The sequence below is a fragment of the Pseudoliparis swirei genome, chromosome 21 (assembly GCF_029220125.1).
Source record: "Pseudoliparis swirei isolate HS2019 ecotype Mariana Trench chromosome 21, NWPU_hadal_v1, whole genome shotgun sequence".
NCBI lineage: Eukaryota > Metazoa > Chordata > Actinopteri > Perciformes > Liparidae > Pseudoliparis > Pseudoliparis swirei.
The window spans coordinates 19,104,485-19,128,695 of NC_079408.1; the positions used below are offsets into that span (position 1 = coordinate 19,104,485).

A 24,211-nucleotide genomic window follows, 5' to 3' on the forward strand; every position below is an offset into this window, starting at 1 on the left:
CGATGATGGGGCAGTGGCGCCGAGCGCTCCCCGGAGGACAGGTGGTTCGCCCGTTGGGCGCGGCGCCGATACAGGCGCCGGTCTGAACGGACCCGCCCGGACGCCAAGCACGCCACCCGTGGTCTGGGCTGACCGGTTCTGTGTGTTCTGCAGGTCTGGGCCGAGAACCCCCTTCATGAACATCTCTCTGGAGGAAGACCAACTTCTTCGAGAAGCGCGTGGGAGAGTACCAGAGGATGGGCGTGATGTCGGGAGCCTCGGACAACACCTTCAGGCTGGACGCCGACTTCTGAGGGCGGGGCCACGGGGGGCCGAGAGCTGATCTCAGACCTGCTAGTTTTTAATGTATTCGTATATCAAATGTGCTATATACATCTATTTTTGTAATTACATGGATGACTATTTTTTGTTTTGTACAGTTGTAATGTAATAAATACTTTCAGAAGCTTTTAATTGTTCAACTTGTGTTTAATATTTGAAATAAACATGTTTATTATTCATGAGCTTCACACAAAGTGACTCGACTTCTGAAACATTAGAGGAATTAATCACAGGTCTTTAACGGCCTCAACATGATGAGGCTCAATGTTCACGCTCCCTCTGTTCATTCGCTGTGGTAGGACACGCCCCCTCGATGTTCATGAGTTTGGACACGCCCCTTCATCCGCTGACCAGCTTTCGGTAAAGCAAGTCACGTTCAAGATCAAGATTCAAGATGTTTTATTTGTCACATACACACACAGGGTGTGCAGTGAAATGAAAGTGGCAAGGGCAACAAGTACACACTATTTACAAATAAAAAACAACACAATATTTACAGTGTGTGTGTGTGTGTGCCTAAGAGGGGCAGTTGTGTGGGTCTATGTGGGGGTCCTGGTGAGGTCGGAGTTCACAATCCTGATGGCCTGAGGAAAGAAACTCCGTCTCAGTCTCTCTGTTCTTGCAGCGTGACTACGGAGGCGCCTGCCTGACCGCAGCAGCTGAAACAGTCTGTTGTTGGGGTGGTGAGGATCCTTCATGATCCTGCCGGCTCTGGTTCTGCACCTCCTGGTGTACAAGTCCTGCAGGGTGGGGAGTGTAGTTCCAATAGTGCGTTCAGCCGACACTACTCTCTGCAGAGTCTCGCTGTCCTGAGCGAAGCAGTTGCCACACCAGGCTGTGATGCGGCCTGACAGGGCGGTCTCTACAGCTGCAGAGTAGAAGGACTGAAGGATGCTCTGGGGAGCTTGAAATTTCCTCAACTGCCTGAGGTGGTAGGCGCTGCCTTGCCTTTCTCACCAGAGTGTCTGTGTTTGTTGACCATGTCAGATCCTCGGTGATGTGGACTCCCAGGTATTTATACCGCTCACCCTCTCCACAGTAGTCCCGTTAATCCCCAGTGGTGAGTCACGTCCTCTGTTGTTGTACCTTCCTAAAGTCCACAATCAGCTCCTTAGTTTTGGTGACATTCATGATGAGGCTGTTGTCCTGGCACCAGAGTGACAGATCAGCAACTTCCTCCAGGTAGGCCTTCTGCCGTTGTCGAGATCAGGCCCACCACCACTGTCATCCATAAACTTGATGATGGTGTTGGAGCTGAACCTGGCCACACAGTCATGTGTGTACAGGAGTACAGTAGGGGCTGAGGACGCAACCCTGGGGGATCCTGTGTTCAGGGTGAGGGATTTGGAGGTGTGTCTGCCCACCCTGACCACCTGTGGCCTGGCGGTCAGGAAGTCCAGGATCCAAGCACAGGGGTGTTCAGTCCCAGCTCAATCAGCTTGCCGGCCAGTCTGGAGGGACTATGGTGTTGAAAGCTGAACTATAATCAATGAACAGCAGTCTCACATAGCCCCTTCTGACTGTCCAGATGAGAGAGTGTGGTGTGCAGTACCTGGGAGACAGCATCATCTGTGGATCTGTTTGGGCGATAAGCAAACTGCAGCGGGTCCATGGAGGAAGGAGGAAGGCGCAGATGTAGTCCTTTATCAGCCTCTCAAAGCATTTCATGACCACCGAGGTGAGGGCCACGGTCGGTAGTCATTCATACATGCTGGAGAAGCATTCTTGGGCACAGGGACAATAGTGGATCTCTTGAAGCAGGCGGGGACCACGGACTCAGCCAGGGAGAGGTTGAATATTGTGGCGAACACTGGAGCTAGCTGGTTAGCACAGGTCTTCAGTACTCGCCCAGATATGCCATCTGGACCTGCAGCTTTCCTGGTGTTCACCCTCAACAGAGCCCTCCTCACACTGTGCTCGGTCACAGAGAGTGTGTGTTCATCCCCAGCGGTAGAACTCACCTCGGCTCGCTAACGGTGTTGTTGTTAGCGGCGAGCTAAGCGCTGTTGTTGCTAGCCTCAAACCGTGCATAAAATGAGTTCAGGTCGTCCGCTAGGGATGCGTCGGCACTCACCATTGCGCGGGGTCTGCTCTGGTAGTTTGTGATAGTCCGTAGCCCCTGCCATAGGCGCCTGGTGTCGCGCTGCTCCATCTGTGATTCCACTCTGTCTCGGTACCTCCTTTTGGCGTTCTTCACCGCCCTCCTCAGTCCATAGACCGCTGCCTTGTACCGTCCATGTTGCGGATACAAGACCGGAGTTATAGGCAGCAATGCAGGCGTTCACAGCTTCACGGATGGATCTATCAACCCACGGCTTTTGATTAGGAAAGACCCTAACTTTTACCGTGGGGCGATGGTGTCCGTTAAGCGTTGCTATGAGGCTCATTGCTACTTCCATAAACTCGCTGGCGTCACTGGAACTGGATTGGATCATGTCCCAGTCGACAATACTCAGGCGTCCTGTAGCTCAGCCTCTGATTGGTCAGACCACCGCATTACGTTCCTCGTCACTACCGCTTCCCGCGATCCTTTGTTTATACTCCGGAAGCAGAAAAATGGCGGCATGGTCTGATTTCCCTAACGGAGGAGAGACAGCCTTGTAGCCTCTCTTGAATGGCGTATAGCAGTGGTCCAACGTTCTTTCCTCTGGTAGCACACGTAATGTGCTGGTGAAAGTTCGCATGACTTTTTAGGTTTGCCTTGTTAAAGTCCCCAGCCACCACCACAGCCGTCGGGATACTTGTTCTGATGCCGACATAACACATCATGTAGGTCCGATAGTGCTACGTCGGTGTCCGCTTGTGGTGGAATGTGACGGCTGTGGTGATGACCGAGCTGAACTCCCGGGGAAGGTAGAATGGCGGCATGAGATCGTCAGATGTTCCAGGTTGGCGAGCAGGAGCGAGAAAGAGTCTTAATGTTCTTGGGGTCACACCACATGTTGTTCATCATGAAGCAGACCCTCCACCCTTAGATTTACCAGACTCTTCCGTTCTGTCTGCACGGAAAACAGAGAAGGACTCGGTTGGGCATATGACTCGATCCGGCACCAGCGGGTCAGCCAAGTTTCCGTCAGACAAAAGATGTTACAATCCGCATGTCCCGTTGGAATCTGATCCTTGCCCTAAAATCATCCATCTTATTTTCCAGAGACTGGGCGTTAGCAAGAAGGATGCTGGGCAAAGGTGGACGGTGGGCTTGAACTCTCAGTCTGTTCGAATTCGCTCCGTTTCCCTCGATGTTTTCGTCGTCTCCCCGTAGTAGCGACTCCACTGCTGTTGTTGTGGTTCGCTCATACGATCTCTGCCGGCCACGCTGGATCGATGGAAAAAGTGGACAAAAACCCTTGTTTTGCGCAAAAGTTTATGTCCAAAAGTGTGCTGCGGTCGTATGTTGTTAGTGCCGATGTGTTTGTGGCAAAGAAAATATTAAAAATAAACACAAAAACTAAAAGAGCGCACAATCTCCGCGGAGCTGCCGCGACGTGACGCTTAGACCCCGTTTACACGATGGGAAAACGCATATATTTTCATGCGTTTTGGCCTTTCGTTTACACACAAACTGAGGTTTTATCACGGAAAACGATCATTTCTAAAAACTCCGGCCAAAGTGGAGATTTCTGAAAACTCAGTTTTTGTGTTTGCGTGTGAACTAGGTCAAACGGAGTTTTAGGTTGTCAAACGTCACAGTATGCGACTAAAAATGCTTCACGTCATGTGAGCGTCCTGTGTTTACAGTTAGTTTGCTTAGGTGCGCCCGAGTTATTTCCTCCTTGAGATGAGGATACTCCTCGGAGGTCTCGGACGGGTACTGTTCGAAGAACAATGGCAACATATCCCTATATTTAGTTTGGCATGATTCCCAATCCACATTTATTTGCCTTATAATCTAAGGCGAATCGAAGCTGCAGCTCCACTTCGCTGTCTGTCCATACAAATGAACCTCGCGCCATATTTACTCTCTAAAGGAAAAGGAAGTTGGTCGTGTTTTTCGTAGTTGTTGTTGGTTTTGAGAATTTGGCTTGCATGTCTTTATCCTTCTCGTTACACTGCCGACTACAGGCTTGGCATAGTTATGATGGCGCCCGGGGGCGTATTTATGCGGGTTCATATAAACAGAAACTTTTTTGAAAACGACCTTGTGTGTACGACGTTATTTTTGAAAACGGAGGGGCAGATATATTCGCTTCTGTAAATACCCGGCTATGTGTAAATGTGGCCTGAGTCTCCTCTCTCCTCACGTGAGCTAAACCGGATGCAGTTCCGAGCTCGGATCTGCATCCGGAACGTCTGTATGACGTCATATGCGGAAGTAAACGGGTCCAAAGAGCTCTTCCGCCGCAGCTCCTGCTCCGAGATGGCGGCTCCGAAGCCGAGGCAGACGTTCCGCAGCCCGGTAAGAGGCGCGGGGCCCGGTGCCGACGGGCCTCACGGCCGGAAGTGACGTCAGGCGATAATGTAGAACACTTATATCAGTCAGGAGCTTCAGACCGCTCACTTCCGCTCCGTCGGTTATACTGCGTGACGTAATGCGGTTAAGGATCCTGTATTTACCCCCCCACCCCCCCCCCACCAGGCGATCCCCTTTGCTGGGACCATCCTGGGGGGTCTGCTGCCGGGGGAGATGGTTCTGGTCCAGGGCTCGGTTCTGTCTGATGCCGACAGGTGAGGAGGTGTTGATGACATCATCGCGAACTGAGCCAGAGACGGGTCCCCCCCCCCACACAGGTTCCAGGTGGACCTCACCTGCGGCAGCAGCGTGGAGCCGAGGGCCGACGTGGCGCTGCACTTCAACCCGAGGTTCAGGACCCCGTGTGTGGTCCTCAACGCGCTGCAGGGGGGCCACTGGGGCCGGGAGCAGGTCCTGGACCAGAACCCCTTCAGGGCCGGGGAGCCCTTCGAGCTCGTAATCCTGGTCCTGAAGGACTCGTTCAAGGTGAGAGACCCACTAGACACCAGTATCCTGTCCCCTGTAGACCAGTACCCTGTAGACCAGTATCCTGTCCCCTGTAGACCAGTACCCTGTAGACCAGTATCCTGTACCCTGTAGACCAGTATCCTGTCCCCTGTAGACCAGTCCCCTGTAGACCAGTATCCTGTCCCCTGTAGACCAGTACCCTGTAGACCAGTACCCTGTAGACCTGTAGACCAGTACCCTGTAGACCTGTACCCTGTAGACCAGTACCCTGTAGACCAGTACCCTGTAGACCTGTAGACCAGTACCCTGTAGACCAGTACCCTGTAGACCAGTATCCTGTCCCCTGTAGACCAGTACCCTGTAGACCAGTATCCTGTCCCCTGTAGACCAGTACCCTGTAGACCAGTATCCTGTCCCCTGTAGACCAGTCCCCTGTAGACCAGTATCCTGTCCCCTGTAGACCAGTACCCTGTAGACCAGTACCCTGTAGACCAGTATCCTGTCCCCTGTAGACCAGTACCCTGTAGACCAGTCCCCTGTAGACCAGTATCCTGTAGACCAGTACCCTGTAGACCAGTACCCTGTAGACCAGTACCCTGTAGACCAGTACCCTGTAGACCTGTAGACCAGTACCCTGTAGACCAGTACCCTGTAGACCAGTCCCCTGTAGACCAGTATCCTGTAGACCAGTATCCTGTAGACCAGTCCCCTGTAGACCAGTCCCCTGTAGACCAGTCCCCTGTAGACCAGTACCCTGTAGACCAGTACCCTGTAGACCAGTATCCTGTAGACCAGTCCCCTGTAGACCAGTATCCTGTAGACCAGTCCCCTGTAGACCAGTCTCCTGTAGACCAGTCTCCTGTAGACCAGTACCCTGTAGACCTGTAGACCAGTACCCTGTAGACCTGTAGACCAGTACCCTGTAGACCTGTAGACCAGTCCCCTGTAGACCTGTAGACCAGTACCCTGTAGACCTGTACCCTGTAGACCTGTAGACCAGTACCCTGTAGACCTGTAGACCAGTACCCTGTAGACCAGTACCCTGTAGACCAGTACCCTGTAGACCTGTAGACCAGTACCCTGTAGACCAGTACCCTGTAGACCTGTAGACCAGTACCCTGTAGACCTGTAGACCAGTAGACCAGTACCCTGTAGACCAGTACCCTGTAGACCAGTACCCTGTAGACCCTGTCCCCTGCAGGTGGCCCTGAACGGGGCCCACCTGGTGGTCTTCCCCCAGCGCGTGGCCCTGCGCCGCGTGGACACGCTCTGCGTCTCCGGGGCGGTCCGGGTCCAGGTGGCGGCGGTCCTGCCGAGCCGGGTGAGCCTCATGGAGCTGGTCCGTCTCCCTGAGACCAGGAGAAGTGACTTGTTGTTGTTGTTGTTGTTTAGAGCGACGTTTCTCCTACGGCAAGTCTGACCAATCAGGAAGCTCCAAAGATGAACCAGGAAGTCCCTCAGACGGTAACGAGCCAATATACAATTTATTCGTTTAATGTGAGGAATTGTTTACTTTAATTTCTGTTGATTATAAATCTAATATATATCTATATAAAATATTTAATATCATATATATTTATATAATATTATATATAGATAATATAATATTTAATATATATATTTAATCTTATATAATAATATATAATATTTTCTATATATTTGAATACCCTTAAAATAAGACAATATCTCTTTTGTCACGTGAACAAACTCCTGAGTGATGTCAGCAGCAGAGGAGAACACATCCGTCTGTTGTTTCATGTTGTTGTTGTTGTTGTTTCAGATGATCATCGCCTCTCCGGCTGACTTGGTGAGGGTTGTATTCATTATATTTATAGTTGTACGTTGTGTTGCATTCACTGACCAGAGGAGGACGTCTGATTGGTTCGAGATGAAGCTCCGCCTCCTCCAGCTGATCTCTGTTGTTCCTCCAGAGGATTCCCTTCAGAGGCAGTACTGAGGCCTGAGAGCAACATCAGCTACTCCAACAGGGGACAACATCACTACTCCAACAACAACATCACTACTCTCACAACAACTGCCTGTCTGCCTGTGTGTTCATCTTAATTAACTACTTCAACATGTTTCAACAACATCACTACTCCACAACAACAACATCAGTGTCCCACAACAACAACATCACTGTCACAACAACAACATCACTACTCACACAACAACATCACTGTCTGACTCTCACAACAACAACATCACTCTGGAGTGTGGGCCCACAACAACAACATCACTATCACAACAACAACATCACTACTCTCACAACAACAACATCACTACTCCCACAACAACAACATCACTACTCCCACAACAACAACATCACTACTCTCACAACAACAACATCACTACTCTCACAACAACAACATCACTACTCCCACAACAACAACATCACTACTCTCACAACAACAACATCACTACTCCCACAACAACAACATCACTACTCCCACAACAACAACATCACTACTCTCACAACAACAACATCACTACTCCCACAACAACAACATCACTACTCTCACAACAACATCACTACACCAAAACCATGGATTTATATATAAATATTAGAATATATATGTCAATAAATAGTTATAATATATTCATTAAAATATATCTACATTTATTATTTGTATATGTATTTATTTTTATATATAAAAATATGAATGAATATACATGTTATTCATTGATATATTTATTAGTTATATTTATACATAGTTATTGGCTATATATTTTAATATATTAGTTGTATATATATTTATACATAGTTATTGGTTTTATATATTAGTAATATTTATACATATAGTTGTTGGTTTGAGTGAACGGTGGTTGCCGGTTTGATTCCCTGCAGATGATCATCCTGTGTGAGGCCCAGCGGTTCAGGGTCTCCGTCAACGGCCTCCACCAGCTGGACTACAGGCACCGGGTCCAGGACCTGAACCGCATCGGCCAGCTGGAGGTCCAGGGAGATGTCAGGCTGCTGGACCTCCAGGTCCTCTGACCCAACCAGGACCCCTTCAGGGTGTTGACCCAACCAGAACCCCCTTGAGGGTCTAGACCCAATCAGGGTCTAGACTTAATTCGGGATCCTCTTTAAAGTTCCAGTTGGACTTTTTGATAAAATAAAGTTCTGTGTCCCTGAACACAGCACATGGTCTACAGGTGGACCCCCTTTGATTATTCTCATGGTTAGAACCTGTGTTCATGAAGTTACTTTATTCACATGTCATCATCGTGCTGAAATAAAAACTACCAGGAGATGTTTATAGAACTGTGGGGTTTTCACCTGAAAGATAAAGCCCCGCTAGTTGAATTATCAGCCCAACTCCAATGACCAGATGACTGGAGCTCGTAGTTTTACTTGTCCAAGGAGAGAGCTGAGCTGTGCCTTCACTCACCCAAAACACTGGCTCAGTTCCCCCCCGACAGTCCTTTTATTGAAGCAAGTCATTTACACAACACAGATGGGGTCTCTTCCTGTGTGAGGCGTCGGTGGGTATATGGCAAAACATGAAACAAACCCTTGTTCCTGTCTGCTCATCAACCCAATGTGACCCTGGAACCTTTTGCTCTCAGGGCGACCGGTATAGAATAAACACAGCAATAATATGATTGTAATTATTAATCTTCTAATAATTCATAGGGCTTACATTCTTTAATACAAATTGAAAACACATGCTCTAAAACCTAACAAGAACTTTATTACAAAACCAAATAAAAACCGGTATATACATATTTGACACGACCTAAAAGTACCAATAAATACATTTTAATCAGAAACGATCGATTATTTACAAATGTCTTTGAGAGCCGACCCAGCATGCAACGGCACCACTGGGTTGAGTTTAGAGTGCATTGAGTGCCCCCGCCCTCAGAAGTCGGCGTCCAGCCTGAAGGTGTTGTCCGAGGCTCCCGACATCACGCCCATCCTCTGGTACTCTCCCACGCGCTTCTCGAAGAAGTTGGTCTTCCCCTCCAGAGAGATGTTCTCCATGAAGTCAAAGGGGTTCTCGGCCCGGTAGACCTGCAGAACACACAGAACCGGGTCAGCCCAGACCACGGGTGGCGTGCTTGGGCGGTCCGGGCGGGTCCGTTCAGACCGGCGTCTGTATCGTGGCGCCGGCGCCCCAACGGCGAACCACTCGTCCTCCGACGGGAGCGCCGGCGCCACTCGGCCCCCATCATCGGCCGAGGTCCGTACCCCTGCGCGTCTCATCACCACGGAGACTCTCATTGGCTGCCGGGTCCCGGTGGGAGGAGCTTACCTTGGCCAAGCCCAGCTCCAGCAGCAGCCGGTCGGCCACGAACTCGATGTACCGCTTCATCAGATCACCGTTCATCCCGATCAGCTTCACCGGCAGAGCCTCCGTCAGGAACTCCTGAGGGCAGGGAGACTAGTGAGACCAGTAAGACCAGACCAGGGACTAGAGAGACCAGGGACTAGTGAGACCAGGGACTAGTGAGACCAGGGACCAGTGAGACCAGGGACCAGTGAGACCAGGGACTAGTGAGACCAGGGACCAGTGAGACCAGTGAGACCAGGGACCAGTGAGACCAGGGACTAGTGAGACCAGTGAGACCAGGGACTAGTGAGACCAGGGACCAGTGGGACCAGTGAGACCAGGGACTAGTGAGACCAGGGACCAGTGAGACCAGGGACCAGTGAGACCAGGGACTAGTGAGACCAGGGACCAGTGGGACCAGTGAGACCAGGGACCAGTGGGACCAGTGAGACCAGGGACCAGTGAGACCAGCTCGTGGAACCCACCTGCTCGATGGCCACGGCGTTCTGGATGATCTTGGTGACTTTCTCCGCCGAAGGCTTGTTCACCAGATGTTTGAACATCAGGCACGCAAAGTCACAGTGGAGACCCTGAAACAAGACCAGAACCACACAGAGACCAGCGTCACGGAGGGGACCCTGAACCAGGACCAGAGGGGACCCTGAACCAGGACCAGTACCTCGTCTCGGCTGATGAGCTCGTTGGAGAAGGTCAGGCCGGGCATCAGGCCTCTCTTCTTCAGCCAGAAGATGGAGGCAAAGGAGCCAGAGAAGAAGATTCCCTCCACGGCAGCGAAGGCCACCACGCGCTCTCCTGGGGGAACCAGTGTCAGGCCCGGTACCCGATGGGCACCGGGCCCGCCCCGCCGCAGAGACGCCTTACCGAAGTTGGCGCCCTTGTCTCCGATCCAGCGGATGGCCCAGTCGGCCTTCTTCTTCACACACGGCAGCGTCTCGATGGCGTTGAACAGGTATTCTCTGGGGGTCAGTGAACGCACCGTCAGACACGGACCGGGTCCAGGACCGGCGTCTCGGGCCGGGACCCGCTCACCTCTCTTGGGGCTCCCTGATGTAGGTGTTGATGAGGAGGCTGTACATCTCAGAGTGGATGTTCTCCATGGCGATCTGGAACCCGTAGAAACACCTGGCCTCCGTCACCTGCACTTCCTGTATGAAGCGCTCCACCTGGCGGTCACACGAGAGCCAATCAGAAGACGGCAATGCTTTCCGTGAATCGGCGAACACCGCGACCGACTCCCGGTACACCCGTACTCGTATAATCAATAACCAATAATCACCAGGTTCTCGTTGACGATGCCGTCGCTGGCAGCAAAGAAGGCCAACACGTGAGAGATGAAGAAGCGCTCCTCGTCCTTCAGAGACTCCCAGTGCTGCAGGTCCTTGGACAGATCCACCTGGACAGACAGGAAGCTGTTAGCCCTGGAGGCCCCGCCCCCTACAGGATGCACCTCCTCCAGCCCCCCCCACAGGGCTCCTCACCTCCTCTGCGGTCCAGAAGGAGGCCTCGGCCTTCTTGTACATCTGCCAGATGTCGTGGTACTTGATGGGGAAGATGACGAAGCGCTGAGGGTTGTTCTTCAGGAGCGGCTCCTCTTCCTCACCGCTCGTCTTCTTCAGAGAGACAGTTACACACCGTCACTACACTCTGCTACTACACACCGTCACTACACACTGCTACTACACACCGCTACTACACACCGCTACTACACACCGTCACTACACACCGTCACTACACACCGCTACTACACACCGTCACTACACACCGCTACTACACACCGTCACTACACACCGCTACTACACACCGCTACTACACACCGCCACTACACACTATGCTTTAAATCAGCTTCAATCGTCATTCATCAATAAGTATATTAAATGTGTCCCAGTTGTTTGATAAAGATTAAACACATTGATGAGTGAAGAGTAAATAATGTTGACTAGATTATTGATCAAGCTTCTAATCTGAACTGCTGATCAACTAAACTCACCAATTATTGATAATCGGAACATATTTGTTGGCTCTACCTGAAGATAAACACAATCACACCTGTTCATTTTTGTAACTATTGATTGTTTACAAGAACAGCTGATCGTTTGGCGCCAGAACTGACATTTTAGGCGCCAAAGCAGCAACACAATGCAATGACCCGGGAACCAACGCGTCCGTGACGTCAGCGGAGACCCTGGAGGTCACGTGGGGTCTGGACTCACCGGAACGTCGCCGAAGATCTTTCGCGCGGTTTTAGACGCCAAGATGCGGCTCGTGTTGAGACTCGGCGGCTGAAAGACACGAAGAGGAACCGTTACACACACGACGCCATGACACCACGAGCTACCGGAGGAAGGGCCGGACATGTCCACGGAGGCTCGCCCGGCCGTCGAGGCTTCAACACGGGACGTGTTCTCGGTTCAACGTGTGGCTCTCCGGTCCTCACCGTGTTCTCCTTGTCCAGCGCCATGTTGTCCATCTGCCCGCGGAGGGACGGCTCGTGCTTCGCTGAGAGAGGAGCGCGAGCAGAAAGCATCGTGGAGAATAAAAGATAAGTTACTAAAGAAGAGTTTAAAACCGGAGCAGACGAAGAGCAGCGGGCACGAGGAGGAGGCGCGCGGACTGAAGCGGCTTCTGTTGTCCGCGAGCCTCTCTTATTGAAATACTGGCGCCAGAACGCAGCCGGCCAATAGCAACGCAGCGCGAGCCTCGGCGCTTTAAAGTGACGCTGCTGGCCGAGCCAATCAGGGGGCGAAGCCGCGCACACGTGACGCCCGACCGGCTGTGGGAAAGCCACTCGGCTTTGTTCGTGCGGAGGTTCCGGAAATGCCCGAAAGAGACGTTACAAAACTATTTCAATGAGCGTTTACATAACTATCTAGAGTTGGACAGAGACCTTTGTTAAACCCGTTAAACGTCCTGGAACCGACTGTCGCCTGCGTTGGGTTGGAGGTGATATGTCCCTTCGGGGTTACCGTAGAGAGGAAAAGTCACGGCTTGAGGGAACATAGAAAAGAGGGAAGCCGTGGACGACGTGATCTCACGTGTATTCACATGTTGTTGGTGCAGCTCACACACGAACCCACAACGCTCGGTTACATGTCTGAAGTCAAGAGAGCAGAATAAGGTTTACGTTCAGTTACAGTCGCAAAAGGTCAAATGCACTTCGGCATTGACATATTCTCCCTCATTTCGGTATATCACTGGTAATAAATGTGTATTTGTGTCTCTGACGTGTTGTACCTTCCATTCCTTCAGCTTTCGAGCTCTGAAACAAGTTTTATATCATCTTTCCATCTCAAATGAGACGTTTTAAGGTGAGTGTCCTCCCGAAAAGCGGCTCCGACGCAGCAGCTGATTGGCTGCCGAGAAGACTTCCTCTTCTTCGTTTGTGTTTTTCGGCAGCCGGAAGCCGATCTGTTGCATTACTGCCACCTTGTGGATCCTGTTCGTTACTGTGCCAATAAATACATTTCAATTAAAGGGTACCTGTAGTCAAAAACAACAACGTGCTACATCCATTAGGCGCATCAAATAAATCATATTTACCCCGCCGCTATTGTCAACAAGTCACGCATAGCCCGAGGCTTTACATTTCTTTGTCAACATTCCGAGTCCGTGAACGCTTCAGGGCGCAGACATCTTGCCAGTTATTTACTCATGTCAAAGGTCACTATGACGTAGAGTCGTTGAAAATTCAGCCAATCCGGAGCCACTTCTACGCGTTGCTTCTTGGGATAGATCGGTGGCCTCAAAATTACACAATCTGTATCAGGGGTGCTCAATACGTCGATCGCGGCGACCTGCCAGTCGATCGCGGCGTAGTATTGGTAGATCGCATGACATTAAAAAACATTGTCCCGCCCCCCTGTCACTTTCTCTATAGCGCCACATTACAGCAGCACGTCATTTCTGTCTCGTGTTGCGTTGACAGTCCTCTGCCCGCCGTCTCGTGCGCGCGGAGCTCCGACACCGGTTTGCGCGCGCCGGGACGGAGCAAAGAAAATCACGAGCACCCGAACATGTCGGCGAACAATGCATCAATGAAAGACATCTCCAGCGCTGGCTTATGCGCGATGTAGCTATCAAGCTCACGCTTTTGTGTGAAGCAGATGAGGTCTAATGACACGATATCATCGGACATAAGTTCGTGCTCTTTACAACAAATGCACTCTGTCTGTTTTTTGTGGCACATTTCCCTAACTGCACCAAACGTCCGCCGACTTGCGTGCACGGTCCGCCGGTGAAACATCTGGACGGCGGTCGCCGGCATCAACTTCATCAGAATCATCGCTATCATCGCTGTCACAATCAACTAAATGGGGATAGTCTGCTTTTAAAGGTTCAAACAAGTATCCAGTTGCCGAATCTGACAATCTTTCATCGTCTATATTTCGCCCGTTTTCTATATTATTATCAATCTCTCAGCATTTGTTTGCGAGCGCTCGACGTTGTTTATATTGGTATCTGAACACATCCGCTGTGGCTGGCTGTCGATCTATCAACGATGTGACGTCACACCACCCGCGACATATTCAAGCTCCAGTGCACTGTCGCATGTCGGAGTTGAGGACTTTGAACAGCCTAAACTACGTATTGTTATTGAATACTGGACCGTCAGTGCATGAATAACCTTTAGAAACACATTATCTTTTGATCTGGCTACACATTCGAGATCACAACAGGTACCCTTTAAGGAAAGCAAAACAATCTTTAAAAAAGAATCCTACCCTCATAGCCCAACTGTCTTTTTTTAAGAGAGGAACACGTTTTTTATTTGGATATCTTAATATTTAATATATCTTATATGACTTTTTCATCTTTGGCTTTGTCCAGTAATAAGACTGATTTTAAATTATTTGTATTTACTTAAATACTGCATTTAATTTAAAGGTAATGTTACTTTACTTGAGTATTTCCATGTCATATTACTCCATACAAATCTAATTATTGAAATATATTTGAATATTCAAGTTCATTATCAGATACAATTAGGACATAAAGAAAATATATTATAGATCATCTGATTTTATCATATTGCAAACTTGGATAGTTATATGAAAGAGCGTGAGACCTCAAATGTTCCCTCTAGAGTCAACAGAGGTTTAGACAATAGACGATCTTTGCTTCAGTGTTCCGCCTCTCGTTTCGTCCGTAAAATAAACTTTAAAAGTGTGAAAATAAAACACATGTATACTTTGTACACACATTAACAAACGATACTAAAATCTAAGTTTCGTAAATCTAATAAATATTTAATAATAAAAACAAAAAATAAATGAAGTTCCTAGCTGGCTTGTTTCTGGTCGGTCCCTTTCCGCGGACGGACTGAATCCAACATGGCCGCCGCTGACCGACGCGGAGCCGCGACCGCCGGAGCCGCGGAACACGAAGCAGAAGCGAAGCTGCGGATGTTGAAAGGTTCGTGAGCATGTCAGCTCAGCGGAGCGTCCCTCTCCTCGTAACGCTCAACGCGCTCGACGCTCAACACGAATATGGAGGTTTCAAATCAATAGCACGTGCAGCGTGTGAGTGTTCCGGCTTCTTCCTGCACAGAGATACATGACGTAATGACGCGTCATCATCCAACAAGCAGACGGTACTAGTGTGACGTCATGGCGCTGATGACACGGAAGCGGGACGACGTTCTAAACCCGTCCGTTCCTTCATCGGGCCTCCTCCTCCTCCTCCTCCTCCTCCTCCGCACCGTCAACAACAACGGTTCCCGTCAACCACCCCTAACTTCCGTTTTCCGACAGGCTAACCCCGCCCCCACTCTGCTCCGCCAATCACAGACACGCCCCCTCGCACCGTGATTGGCCGCCACTTTACAGGGTCGCTCCAATGTTAACGCTTTAATGTCCCATAACGGCGCAACACGTTCAACAATAATCATCATTCTGTGTTTAGATAAATATATGTTGATCTTTAAAGTGATCTCAGATGTTCTGATTCATTTTGACAACATAAATAGTTTGTGACGCTGATGTCTTCCGGTGTGCAGGCGCCGCCTTCCTCACCGCGGTGGCTTCTGGGGGATTGGTGGCGGGGTTCGGCTCCTCGCTGGCGCTGGCCAAGAAACATGACCCGGCGTGGTTCAGCAAGGTGGGCTGTGACCACACTGTCACCACGCTGTCACCTCACTGTCACCACACTGTCACCACGCTGTCACCACACTGTCACCTCACTGTCACCACACTGTCACCACGCTGTCACCACGCTGTCACCTCACTGTCACCACACTGTCACCACGCTGTCACCACGCTGTCACCACACTGTCACCTCACTGTCACCACACTGTGACCACACTGTCACCTCACTGTCACCACACTGTCACCACGCTGTCACCACGCTGTCACCACACTGTCACCTCACTGTCACCACACTGTCACCACGCTGTCACCACGCTGTCACCTCACTGTCACCACACTGTCACCACGCTGTCACCTCACTGTCACCACGCTGTCACCACGCTGTCACCACACTGTCACCTCACTGTCACCTCACTGTCACCACACTGTCACCTCACTGTCACCACGCTGTCACCACGCTGTCACCACGCTGTCACCACACTGTCACCTCACTGTCACCACACTGTCACCACACTGTCACCTCACTGTCACCTCGCTGTCACCACGCTGTCACCACACTGTCACCACACTGTCACCACACTGTCACCACACTGTCACCACGCTGTCACCACACTGTCACCACACTGTCACCACACTGTCACCACACTGTCACCACGCTGTCACCACACTGTCACCACGCTGTCACCACACTGTCACCACACTGTCACCACGCTGTCACCACACTGTCACCACGCTGTCACCACACTGTCACCACGCTGTCACCACACTGTCACCACGCTGTCACCACACTGTCACCACGCTGTCACCACACTGTCACCACACTGTCACCACACTGTCACCACACTGTCACCACGCTGTCACCACGCTGTCACCACACTGTCACCACACTGTCACCACACTGTCACCACGCTGTCACCTCACTGTCACCACACTGTCACCACGCTGTCACCACGCTGTCACCACACTGTCACCACGCTGTCACCACACTGTCACCACGCTGTCTGCGCTGTCACCACACTGTCACCACACTGTCACCACGCTGTCACCACACTGTCACCACGCTGTCACCACGCTGTCACCACGCTGTCACCACGCTGTCACCACGCTGTCACCTCACTGTCACCACGCTGTCACCACGCTGTCACCACGCTGTCACCACACTGTCACCACACTGTCACCACACTGTCACCACACTGTCACCACACTGTCACCACACTGTCACCACACTGTCACCACACTGTCACCACACTGTCACCTCACTGTCACCACACTGTCACCACACTGTCACCACGCTGTCACCACGCTGTCACCTCACTGTCACCACACTGTCACCACGCTGTCACCTCACTGTCACCACACTGTCACCACACTGTCACCACGCTGTCACCTCACTGTCACCACGCTGTCACCACGCTGTCACCACACTGTCACCACACTGTCACCACGCTGTCACCACACTGTCACCACACTGTCACCACGCTGTCACCACGCTGTCACCACGCTGTCACCTCGCTGTCACCTCACTGTCACCACACTGTCACCACACTGTCACCACACTGTCACCACACTGTCACCTCACTGTCACCACACTGTCACCACACTGTCACCTCACTGTCACCACACTGTCACCTCACTGTCACCACACTGTCACCTCACTGTCACCACGCCTGTCACCACTGTGTCACCACACTGTCACCACACTGTCACCACTGTCACCACACTGTCACCACTGTCACCTCACTGTCACCTGCGCTGTCACCACGCTGTCCTGCAGCTGTCACGCTGTCACCACTGTCACCACACTGTCACCACACTGTCACCACACTGTCACCTCACTGTCACCACACTGTCACCACGCTGTCACCACACTGTCACCACACTGTCACCACACTGTCACCACACTGTCACCACACTGTCACCACACTGTCACCTCGCTGTCACCACGCTGTCACCTCGCTGTCACCACGCTGTCACCTCACTGTCACCTCACTGTCACCTCGCTGTCACCACGCTGTCACCACGCTGTCACCACGCTGTCACCACGCTGTCACCACGCTGTCACCTCACTGTCACCACGCTGTCACCTCACTGTCACCACACTGTCACCACGCTGTCACCTCACTGTCACCACGCTGTCACCACGCTGTCATCACGCTGTCCGCTGTCACCTCACTGTCACCTCACTGTCACCTCGCTGTCACCACGCTGTCACCTCGCTGTCACCTCACTGTCACCACACTGTCACCACGCTGTCACCACACTGTCACCTCACTGTCACCACACTGTCACCTCACTGTCACCTCGCTGTCACCTCACTGTCACCTCACTGTCACCACACTGTCACCACTGTCACCTCACTGTCACCTCACTGTCACCACACTGTCACCTCACTGTCACCACACTGTCACCTCACTGTCACCTCACTGTCACCACGCTGTCACCTCACTGTCACCACACTGTCACCTCACTGTCACCTCACTGTCACCTCACTGTCACCACGCTGTCACCTCACTGTCACCACACTGTCACCTCACTGTCACCTCACTGTCACCACACTGTCACCTCACTGTCACCTCACTGTCACCACACTGTCACCTCACTGTCACCTCGCTGCCTGTCACCTCACTGTCACCTCACTGTCACGCTGTCACCTCACTGTCACCACACTGTCACCTCACTGTCACCACACTGTCACCTCACTGTCACCTCACTGTCACCACACTGTCACCTCACTGTCACCTCGCTGTCACCTCACTGTCACCTCACTGTCACCACGCTGTCACCTCCTGTCACCACACTGTCACCTCACTGTCACCTCACTGTCACCACACTGTCACCTCACTGTCACCTCACTGTCACCTCACTGTCACCACGCTGTCACCTCACTGTCACCACACTGTCACCTCACTGTCACCTCACTGTCACCTCACTGTCACCTCACTGTCACCTCACTGTCACCTCACTGTCACCACACTGTCACCTCACTGTCACCTCACTGTCACCACACTGTCACCACACTGTCACCTCACTGTCACCACACTGTCACCACACTGTCACCTCACTGTCACCACACTGTCACCACGCTGTCATCACCTTTTTCTGATGTTATGTTCAATGACGGTGCGTTCACTGACTCTGGCCCCTGACGGTGCGTTCACTGTTTCCCCCCTGCAGGGCGTGGCGGCGTCGGCGCCGGAGGGCGGGGCCTCCGTGGCCCTGCGGGCCCTGGGCTGGGGCTCCCTGCTGGCCTGGGGGGGCGTGGCTCTGCTCAGCCTCTCCGTGTGGAGAGCTCTCGGAGTTCACAGCGTAAACCTCTTAATTAATAAAATAAATTAATATAACATATTTGGAATAAAGACATAAAAAATATATATTTTGATGCTAATTTTATAAAATAAAAATGTAAAAGATCACGTGAATAAAAAATGTAAAATATTTTTGTTTTATTTTCCATTTTTAGACCTGATTTAAAATCTTTGCTTAAATTGTTTGTTTGTTTACATTTTCAGTTATCGGAGTTCAGACTCAAGATGCAGTCGCTCTTCCCCAAAATCCCAAAGACCCCCGAGGCTGCTGGATCAGAACCTCTGGACTGGGACTCAGTCTTCAAGTCAAAGTGACCCCATGGTTCAGGACCAGGACTCTGACCTCCTGCTGGGGGCCGAATCCTCTGGACCCGTCTGACTCCCAGCAGTCCTCCTGGAACCAGAACCGGGAACATGTGGTCACCGTGTTCTTCTTCTGTGGTTTTAGAAGCGGGGACTCCATTAAAGGTGTTCTGTTCCCAATACGAAATGTATAATAATAAATATATTCATCCGGACTTCCTAAACTGGACTGTTGGCTTTAAAATATAAATTGATAACAATTAAGTAACGAGAAAACATCAAGACACACTAGAACTACACACTAACTCAATAGAACTTCTATGAAGATTTAAAATAAATAAGCCAATTGTCACTCATCCCATGTTATGAGCTGTAGTGTCTCCATGGAGACCAGGAGGAGGTTAATGAGCTGAAGCTCTGTCACGTTCCTAGCTCTCTAGTGGGGTAATATGGTACTACAAGCTCTCTAGTGGGGTAACATGGTACTACAAGCTCTCTAGTGGGGTAATATGGTACTACAAGCTCTCTAGTGGGGTAATATGGTACAAGCTCTCTAGTGGGGTAATATGGTACTACAAGCTCTCTAGTGGGGTAACATGGTACTACAAGCTCTCTAGTGGTAACATGGTACTACAAGCTCTCTAGTGGTAACATGGTACTACAAGCTCTCTAGTGGGGTAACATGGTACTACAAGCTCTCTAGTGGGGTAACATGGTACTACAAGCTCTCTAGTGGGGTAACAGTACTACAAGCTCTCTAGTGGGGTAACATGGTACTACAAGCTCTCTAGTGGGGTAATAATAATTGGTTCTAAGCTCTCTAGTGGGGTAACATGGTACTAAGCTCTCTCGTGGGGTAATATGGTACTACAAGCTCTCTAGTGGGGTAACATGGTACTACAAGCTCTCTAGTGGGGGTAATATGGTACTACAAGCTCTCTAGTGGGGTAATATGGTACTACAAGCTCTCTAGTGGGGTAACATGGTACTACAAGCTCTCTAGTGGGGTAATATGGTACTACAAGCTCTCTAGTGGGGTAACATGGTACTACAAGCTCTCTAGTGGGGTAATATGGTACTACAAGCTCTCTAGTGGGGTAACATGGTACTACAAGCTCTCTGGTGGGGTAACATGGTACTACAAGCTCTCTAGTGGGGTAACATGGTACTACAAGCTCTCTAGTGGGGTAACATGGTACTACAAGCTCTCTAGTGGGGTAACATGGTACTACAAGCTCTCTAGTGGGGTAACATGGTACTACAAGCTCTCTAGTGGGGTAATGTGGTACTACAAGCTCTCTAGTGGGGTAACATGGTACTACAAGCTCTCTAGTGGGGTAACATGGTACTACAAGCTCTCTAGTGGGGTAACATGGTGCTACAAGCTCTCTAGTGGGGTAACATGGTACTACAAGCTCTCTAGTGGGGTAATATGGTACTACAAGCTCTCTAGTGGGGTAACATGGTACTACAAGCTCTCTAGTGGGGTAATATGGTACTACAAGCTCTCTAGTGGGGTAACATGGTACTACAAGCTCTCTAGTGGGGTAACATGGTACTACAAGCTCTCTAGTGGGGTAACATGGTGCTCCAGGCTCTCTAGTGGGTAACATGGTACTACAAGCTCTCTAGTGGGTAACATGGTACTACAAGCTCTCTAGTGGGGTAAGTAATATGGTACTAGCTCTCTAGTGGGGTAATATGGTACTACAAGCTCTCTAGTGGGGTAATGAAGCTCTCTAGTGTATGGTACTACAGCTCTCTCTAGTGGGGTAACATGGTACTACAAGCTCTCTAGTGGGGTAACATGGTACTACAAGCTCTCTAGTGGGGTAATATGGTACTACAAGCTCTCTAGTGGGTAACATGGTACTACAAGCTCTCTAGTGGGGTAACATGGTACTACAAGCTCTGAGTGGGGGTGTGGTACTAAAGCTCTCTGGTGGGGTAACATGGTACTACAAGCTCTCTAGTGAGATGTGGTACTACAAGCTCTCTAGTGGGTAACATGGTACTACAAGCTCTCTAGTGGGGTAACATGGTACTACAAGCTCTCTAGTGGGGTAACATGGTACTACAAGCTCTCTAGTGGGGTAATATGGTACTACAAGCTCTCTAGTGGGGTAACATGGTACTACAAGCTCTCTAGTGGGGTAATAATTTTCTAAGCTCTCTGAGTGGGGTAACATGGTACTACAAGCTCTCTAGTGGGGTAATATGGTACAACAAGCTCTCTAGTGGGTAACATGGTACTACAAGCTCTCTAGTGGGGTAACATGGTACTACAAGCTCTCTAGTGGGGTAATATGTACTACAAGCTCTAGTGGGGTAACATGGTACTACAAGCTCTCTAGTGGGGTAATATGGTATACTACAAGCTCTCTAGTGGGGTAACATGGTACTACAAGCTCTCTAGTGGGGTAACATGGTACTAAAAGCTCTCTAGTGGGGTAATATGGTACTACAAGCTCTCTAGTGGGGTAACATGGTACTAAGCTCTCTAGTGGGGTAACATGGTACTACAAGCTCTCTAGTGGGGTAATATGGTACTACAAGCTCTCTGGTGCAAGCTCTCTAGTGGGGTAACATGGTACTACAAGCTCTCTAGTGGAGTAACAGCAATTTTCTACAAGCTCTCTAGTGGGGTAACATGGTACTACAAGCTCTCTAGTGAGGCAATATGGTACTACAAGCTCTCTAGTGAGGGTAATAATTTCTAAGCTCTCTAGTGGGGTAACATGGTACTACAGCTCTCTAGTGAGGTAATATGGTACTACAAGCTCTCTAGTGGGGTAACATGGTACAAGCTCTCTAGTGGGGGTAATATGGTACTACAAGCTCTCTAGTGGGGTAACATGGTAATTTTCTAAGCTCTCTAGTGGGGTAATATGGTGCTACAAGCTCTCTAGTGGGATAATATGGTACTAAGCTCTCTAGTGGGGTAACATGGTACTAAGCTCTCTAGTGGGGTAACATGGTACTACAAGCTCTCTAGTGGGGTAACATGGTACTACAAGCTCTCTAGTGGGGTAATATGGTACTACAAGCTCTCTAGTGGGGTAACATGGTACTACAAGCTCTCTGGTGGGGTAACATGGTACTACAAGCTCTCTAGTGGGGTAACATAATTACAAGCTCTCTAGGTGGGTAATATGGTGCTACAAGCTCTCTAGTGGGGTAACATGGTACTACAAGCTCTCTGAGTGGGGTAATATGGTACTACAAGCTCTCTAGTGGGGTAATATAATTTTACTAGCTCTCTGAGTGGGGTAACATGGTACTACAAGCTCTCTAGTTGAGGTAACATGGTACTACAAGCTCTCTAGGGTAATATGGTGCTACAAGCTCTCTAGTGGGGTAACATGGTACTACAAGCTCTCTAGTGGGGTAATATGGTACTACAAGCTCTCTAGTGGGGTAATATGGTACTACAAGCTCTCTAGTGGGGTAACATGGTACTACAAGCTCTCTAGTGGGTAACATGGTTTTACAAGCTCTCTAGTGGGGTAACATGGTGCTACAAGCTCTCTAGTGAGGGTAACATGGTACTACAAGCTCTCTAGTGGGGTAACATGGTACTAAGCTCTCTAGTGGGGTAACATGGTACTACAAGCTCTCTAGTGGGGTAACATGGTACTACAAGCTCTCTAGTGGGGTAACATGGTACTACAAGCTCTCTAGTGGGGTAACATGGTACTACAAGCTCTCTAGTGGGGTAACATGGTACTACAAGCTCTCTAGTGGGGTAACATGGTACTACAAGCTCTCTAGTGGGGTAACATGGTACTACAAGCTCTCTAGTGAGGTATGTGGTTCTAAGCTCTCTAGTGGGGTAACATGGTACTACAAGCTCTCTAGTGGGGTAACATGGTACTACAAGCTCTCTAGTGAGGTAACATGTACTACAAGCTCTCTAGTAGTAATGTAATTACTAAGCTCTCTAGTGGGGTAACATGGTACTACAAGCTCTCTAGTGGGGTAATATGGTACTACAAGCTCTCTAGTGGGGTAATATGGTACTACAAGCTCTCTAGTGGGGTAACATGGTACTACAAGCTCTCTAGTGGGGTAACATGGTACTACAAGCTCTCTAGTGGGGTAATATGGTACTACAAGCTCTCTAGTGGGGTAACATGGTACTACAAGCTCTCTAGTGGGGTAACATGGTACTACAAGCTCTCTAGTGGGGTAACATGGTACTACAAGCTCTCTAGTGGGGAATAATTTTCTAAGCTCTCTAGTGGGGTAACATGGTACTACAAGCTCTCTAGTGAGGTAACATGGTACAAGCTCTCTAGTGGAGCAATATGGTACTTCTAGCTCTCTAGTGGGGTAACATGGTACTTCAAGCTCTCTAGTGGGGTAACATGGTACTACAAGCTCTCTAGTGGGGTAACATGGTACTACAAGCTCTCTAGTGGGGTAACATGGTTCTAAGCTCTAGTGGGGTAATATGGTACTACAAGCTCTCTAGTGGGGCTCTAGTGGGGTAACATGGTACTAAGCTCTAGTAGGTAATATGGTACTAAGCTCTCTAGTGGGGTAACATGGTACTACAAGCTCTCTAGTGGGGTAACATGGTACTACAAGCTCTCTAGTGAGGGTAACATGGTACTACAAGCTCTCTAGTGGGAGTAACATGGTACTACAAGCTCTAGTGGGGTAATAATTACTACAAGCTCTCTAGTGGGGTAATAATTTTAGCTCTCTAGTGGGGTAATATGGTACTACAAGCTCTCTAGTGGGGTAACATGTTCTAAGCTCTCTAGTGGGGTAACATGGTACTAAGCTCTCTAGTGGGGTAACATGGTACTACAAGCTCTCTAGTGAATAATTTTCTAAGCTCTCTAATTGGGGTACATGGTACTACAAGCTCTAGTGGGGTAACATGGTACTACAAGCTCTCTAGTGGGGTAACATGGTACTACAAGCTCTCTAGTGGTGTAACATGGTACTACAATAGTGGGGTAACATGGTACTACA

The 24,211-nt window shown here is 50.0% G+C and overlaps 3 protein-coding genes across 7 annotated transcripts; 2 read left to right on the forward strand and 1 right to left on the reverse strand.

Moving 5' to 3' along the window:
- The first annotated feature begins 4,561 nt into the window (after positions 1–4,561).
- On the forward strand, positions 4,562–8,397 carry LOC130211642 (galectin-8-like). The gene is made up of 7 exons (XM_056442515.1): positions 4,562–4,717; positions 4,898–4,986; positions 5,050–5,257; positions 6,441–6,560; positions 6,632–6,703; positions 7,104–7,189; positions 8,066–8,397. The coding sequence occupies exons 1-7, from the start codon at positions 4,577–4,579 to the stop codon at positions 8,235–8,237; spliced, it is 888 nt and encodes a 295-aa protein (XP_056298490.1). The 5' UTR covers positions 4,562–4,576; the 3' UTR covers positions 8,238–8,397.
- Positions 8,398–8,585: 188 nt separating this feature from the next.
- Positions 8,586–13,212, reverse strand: LOC130211720 (ribonucleoside-diphosphate reductase subunit M2). 5 transcript variants are annotated; one of them, XM_056442681.1, is made up of 11 exons: positions 12,772–13,212; positions 11,975–12,631; positions 11,751–11,819; positions 11,019–11,150; positions 10,817–10,933; positions 10,570–10,703; positions 10,402–10,496; positions 10,199–10,332; positions 10,005–10,109; positions 9,502–9,615; positions 8,586–9,260 (listed from the first exon to the last, which is right to left on the reverse strand). In XM_056442681.1, the coding sequence occupies exons 2-11, from the start codon at positions 12,062–12,064 to the stop codon at positions 9,108–9,110; spliced, it is 1,143 nt and encodes a 380-aa protein (XP_056298656.1). In that variant the 5' UTR covers positions 12,065–12,631; positions 12,772–13,212; the 3' UTR covers positions 8,586–9,107. The 5 variants fall into 5 exon arrangements, with proteins under 5 accessions (XP_056298656.1, XP_056298658.1, XP_056298659.1 ...); XM_056442683.1 differs by having other exon boundaries at positions 11,975–12,036; positions 12,772–13,211; XM_056442684.1 differs by lacking the exon at positions 12,772–13,212 and having other exon boundaries at positions 11,975–12,036; positions 12,425–12,763.
- A 1,394-nt stretch (positions 13,213–14,606) lies between these two features.
- tmem242 (transmembrane protein 242) lies at positions 14,607–19,443 on the forward strand. Its single transcript, XM_056442685.1, has 4 exons — positions 14,607–14,949; positions 15,533–15,633; positions 18,795–18,926; positions 19,130–19,443. The coding sequence occupies exons 1-4, from the start codon at positions 14,868–14,870 to the stop codon at positions 19,238–19,240; spliced, it is 426 nt and encodes a 141-aa protein (XP_056298660.1). The 5' UTR covers positions 14,607–14,867; the 3' UTR covers positions 19,241–19,443.
- Positions 19,444–24,211: the final 4,768 nt, after the last annotated feature.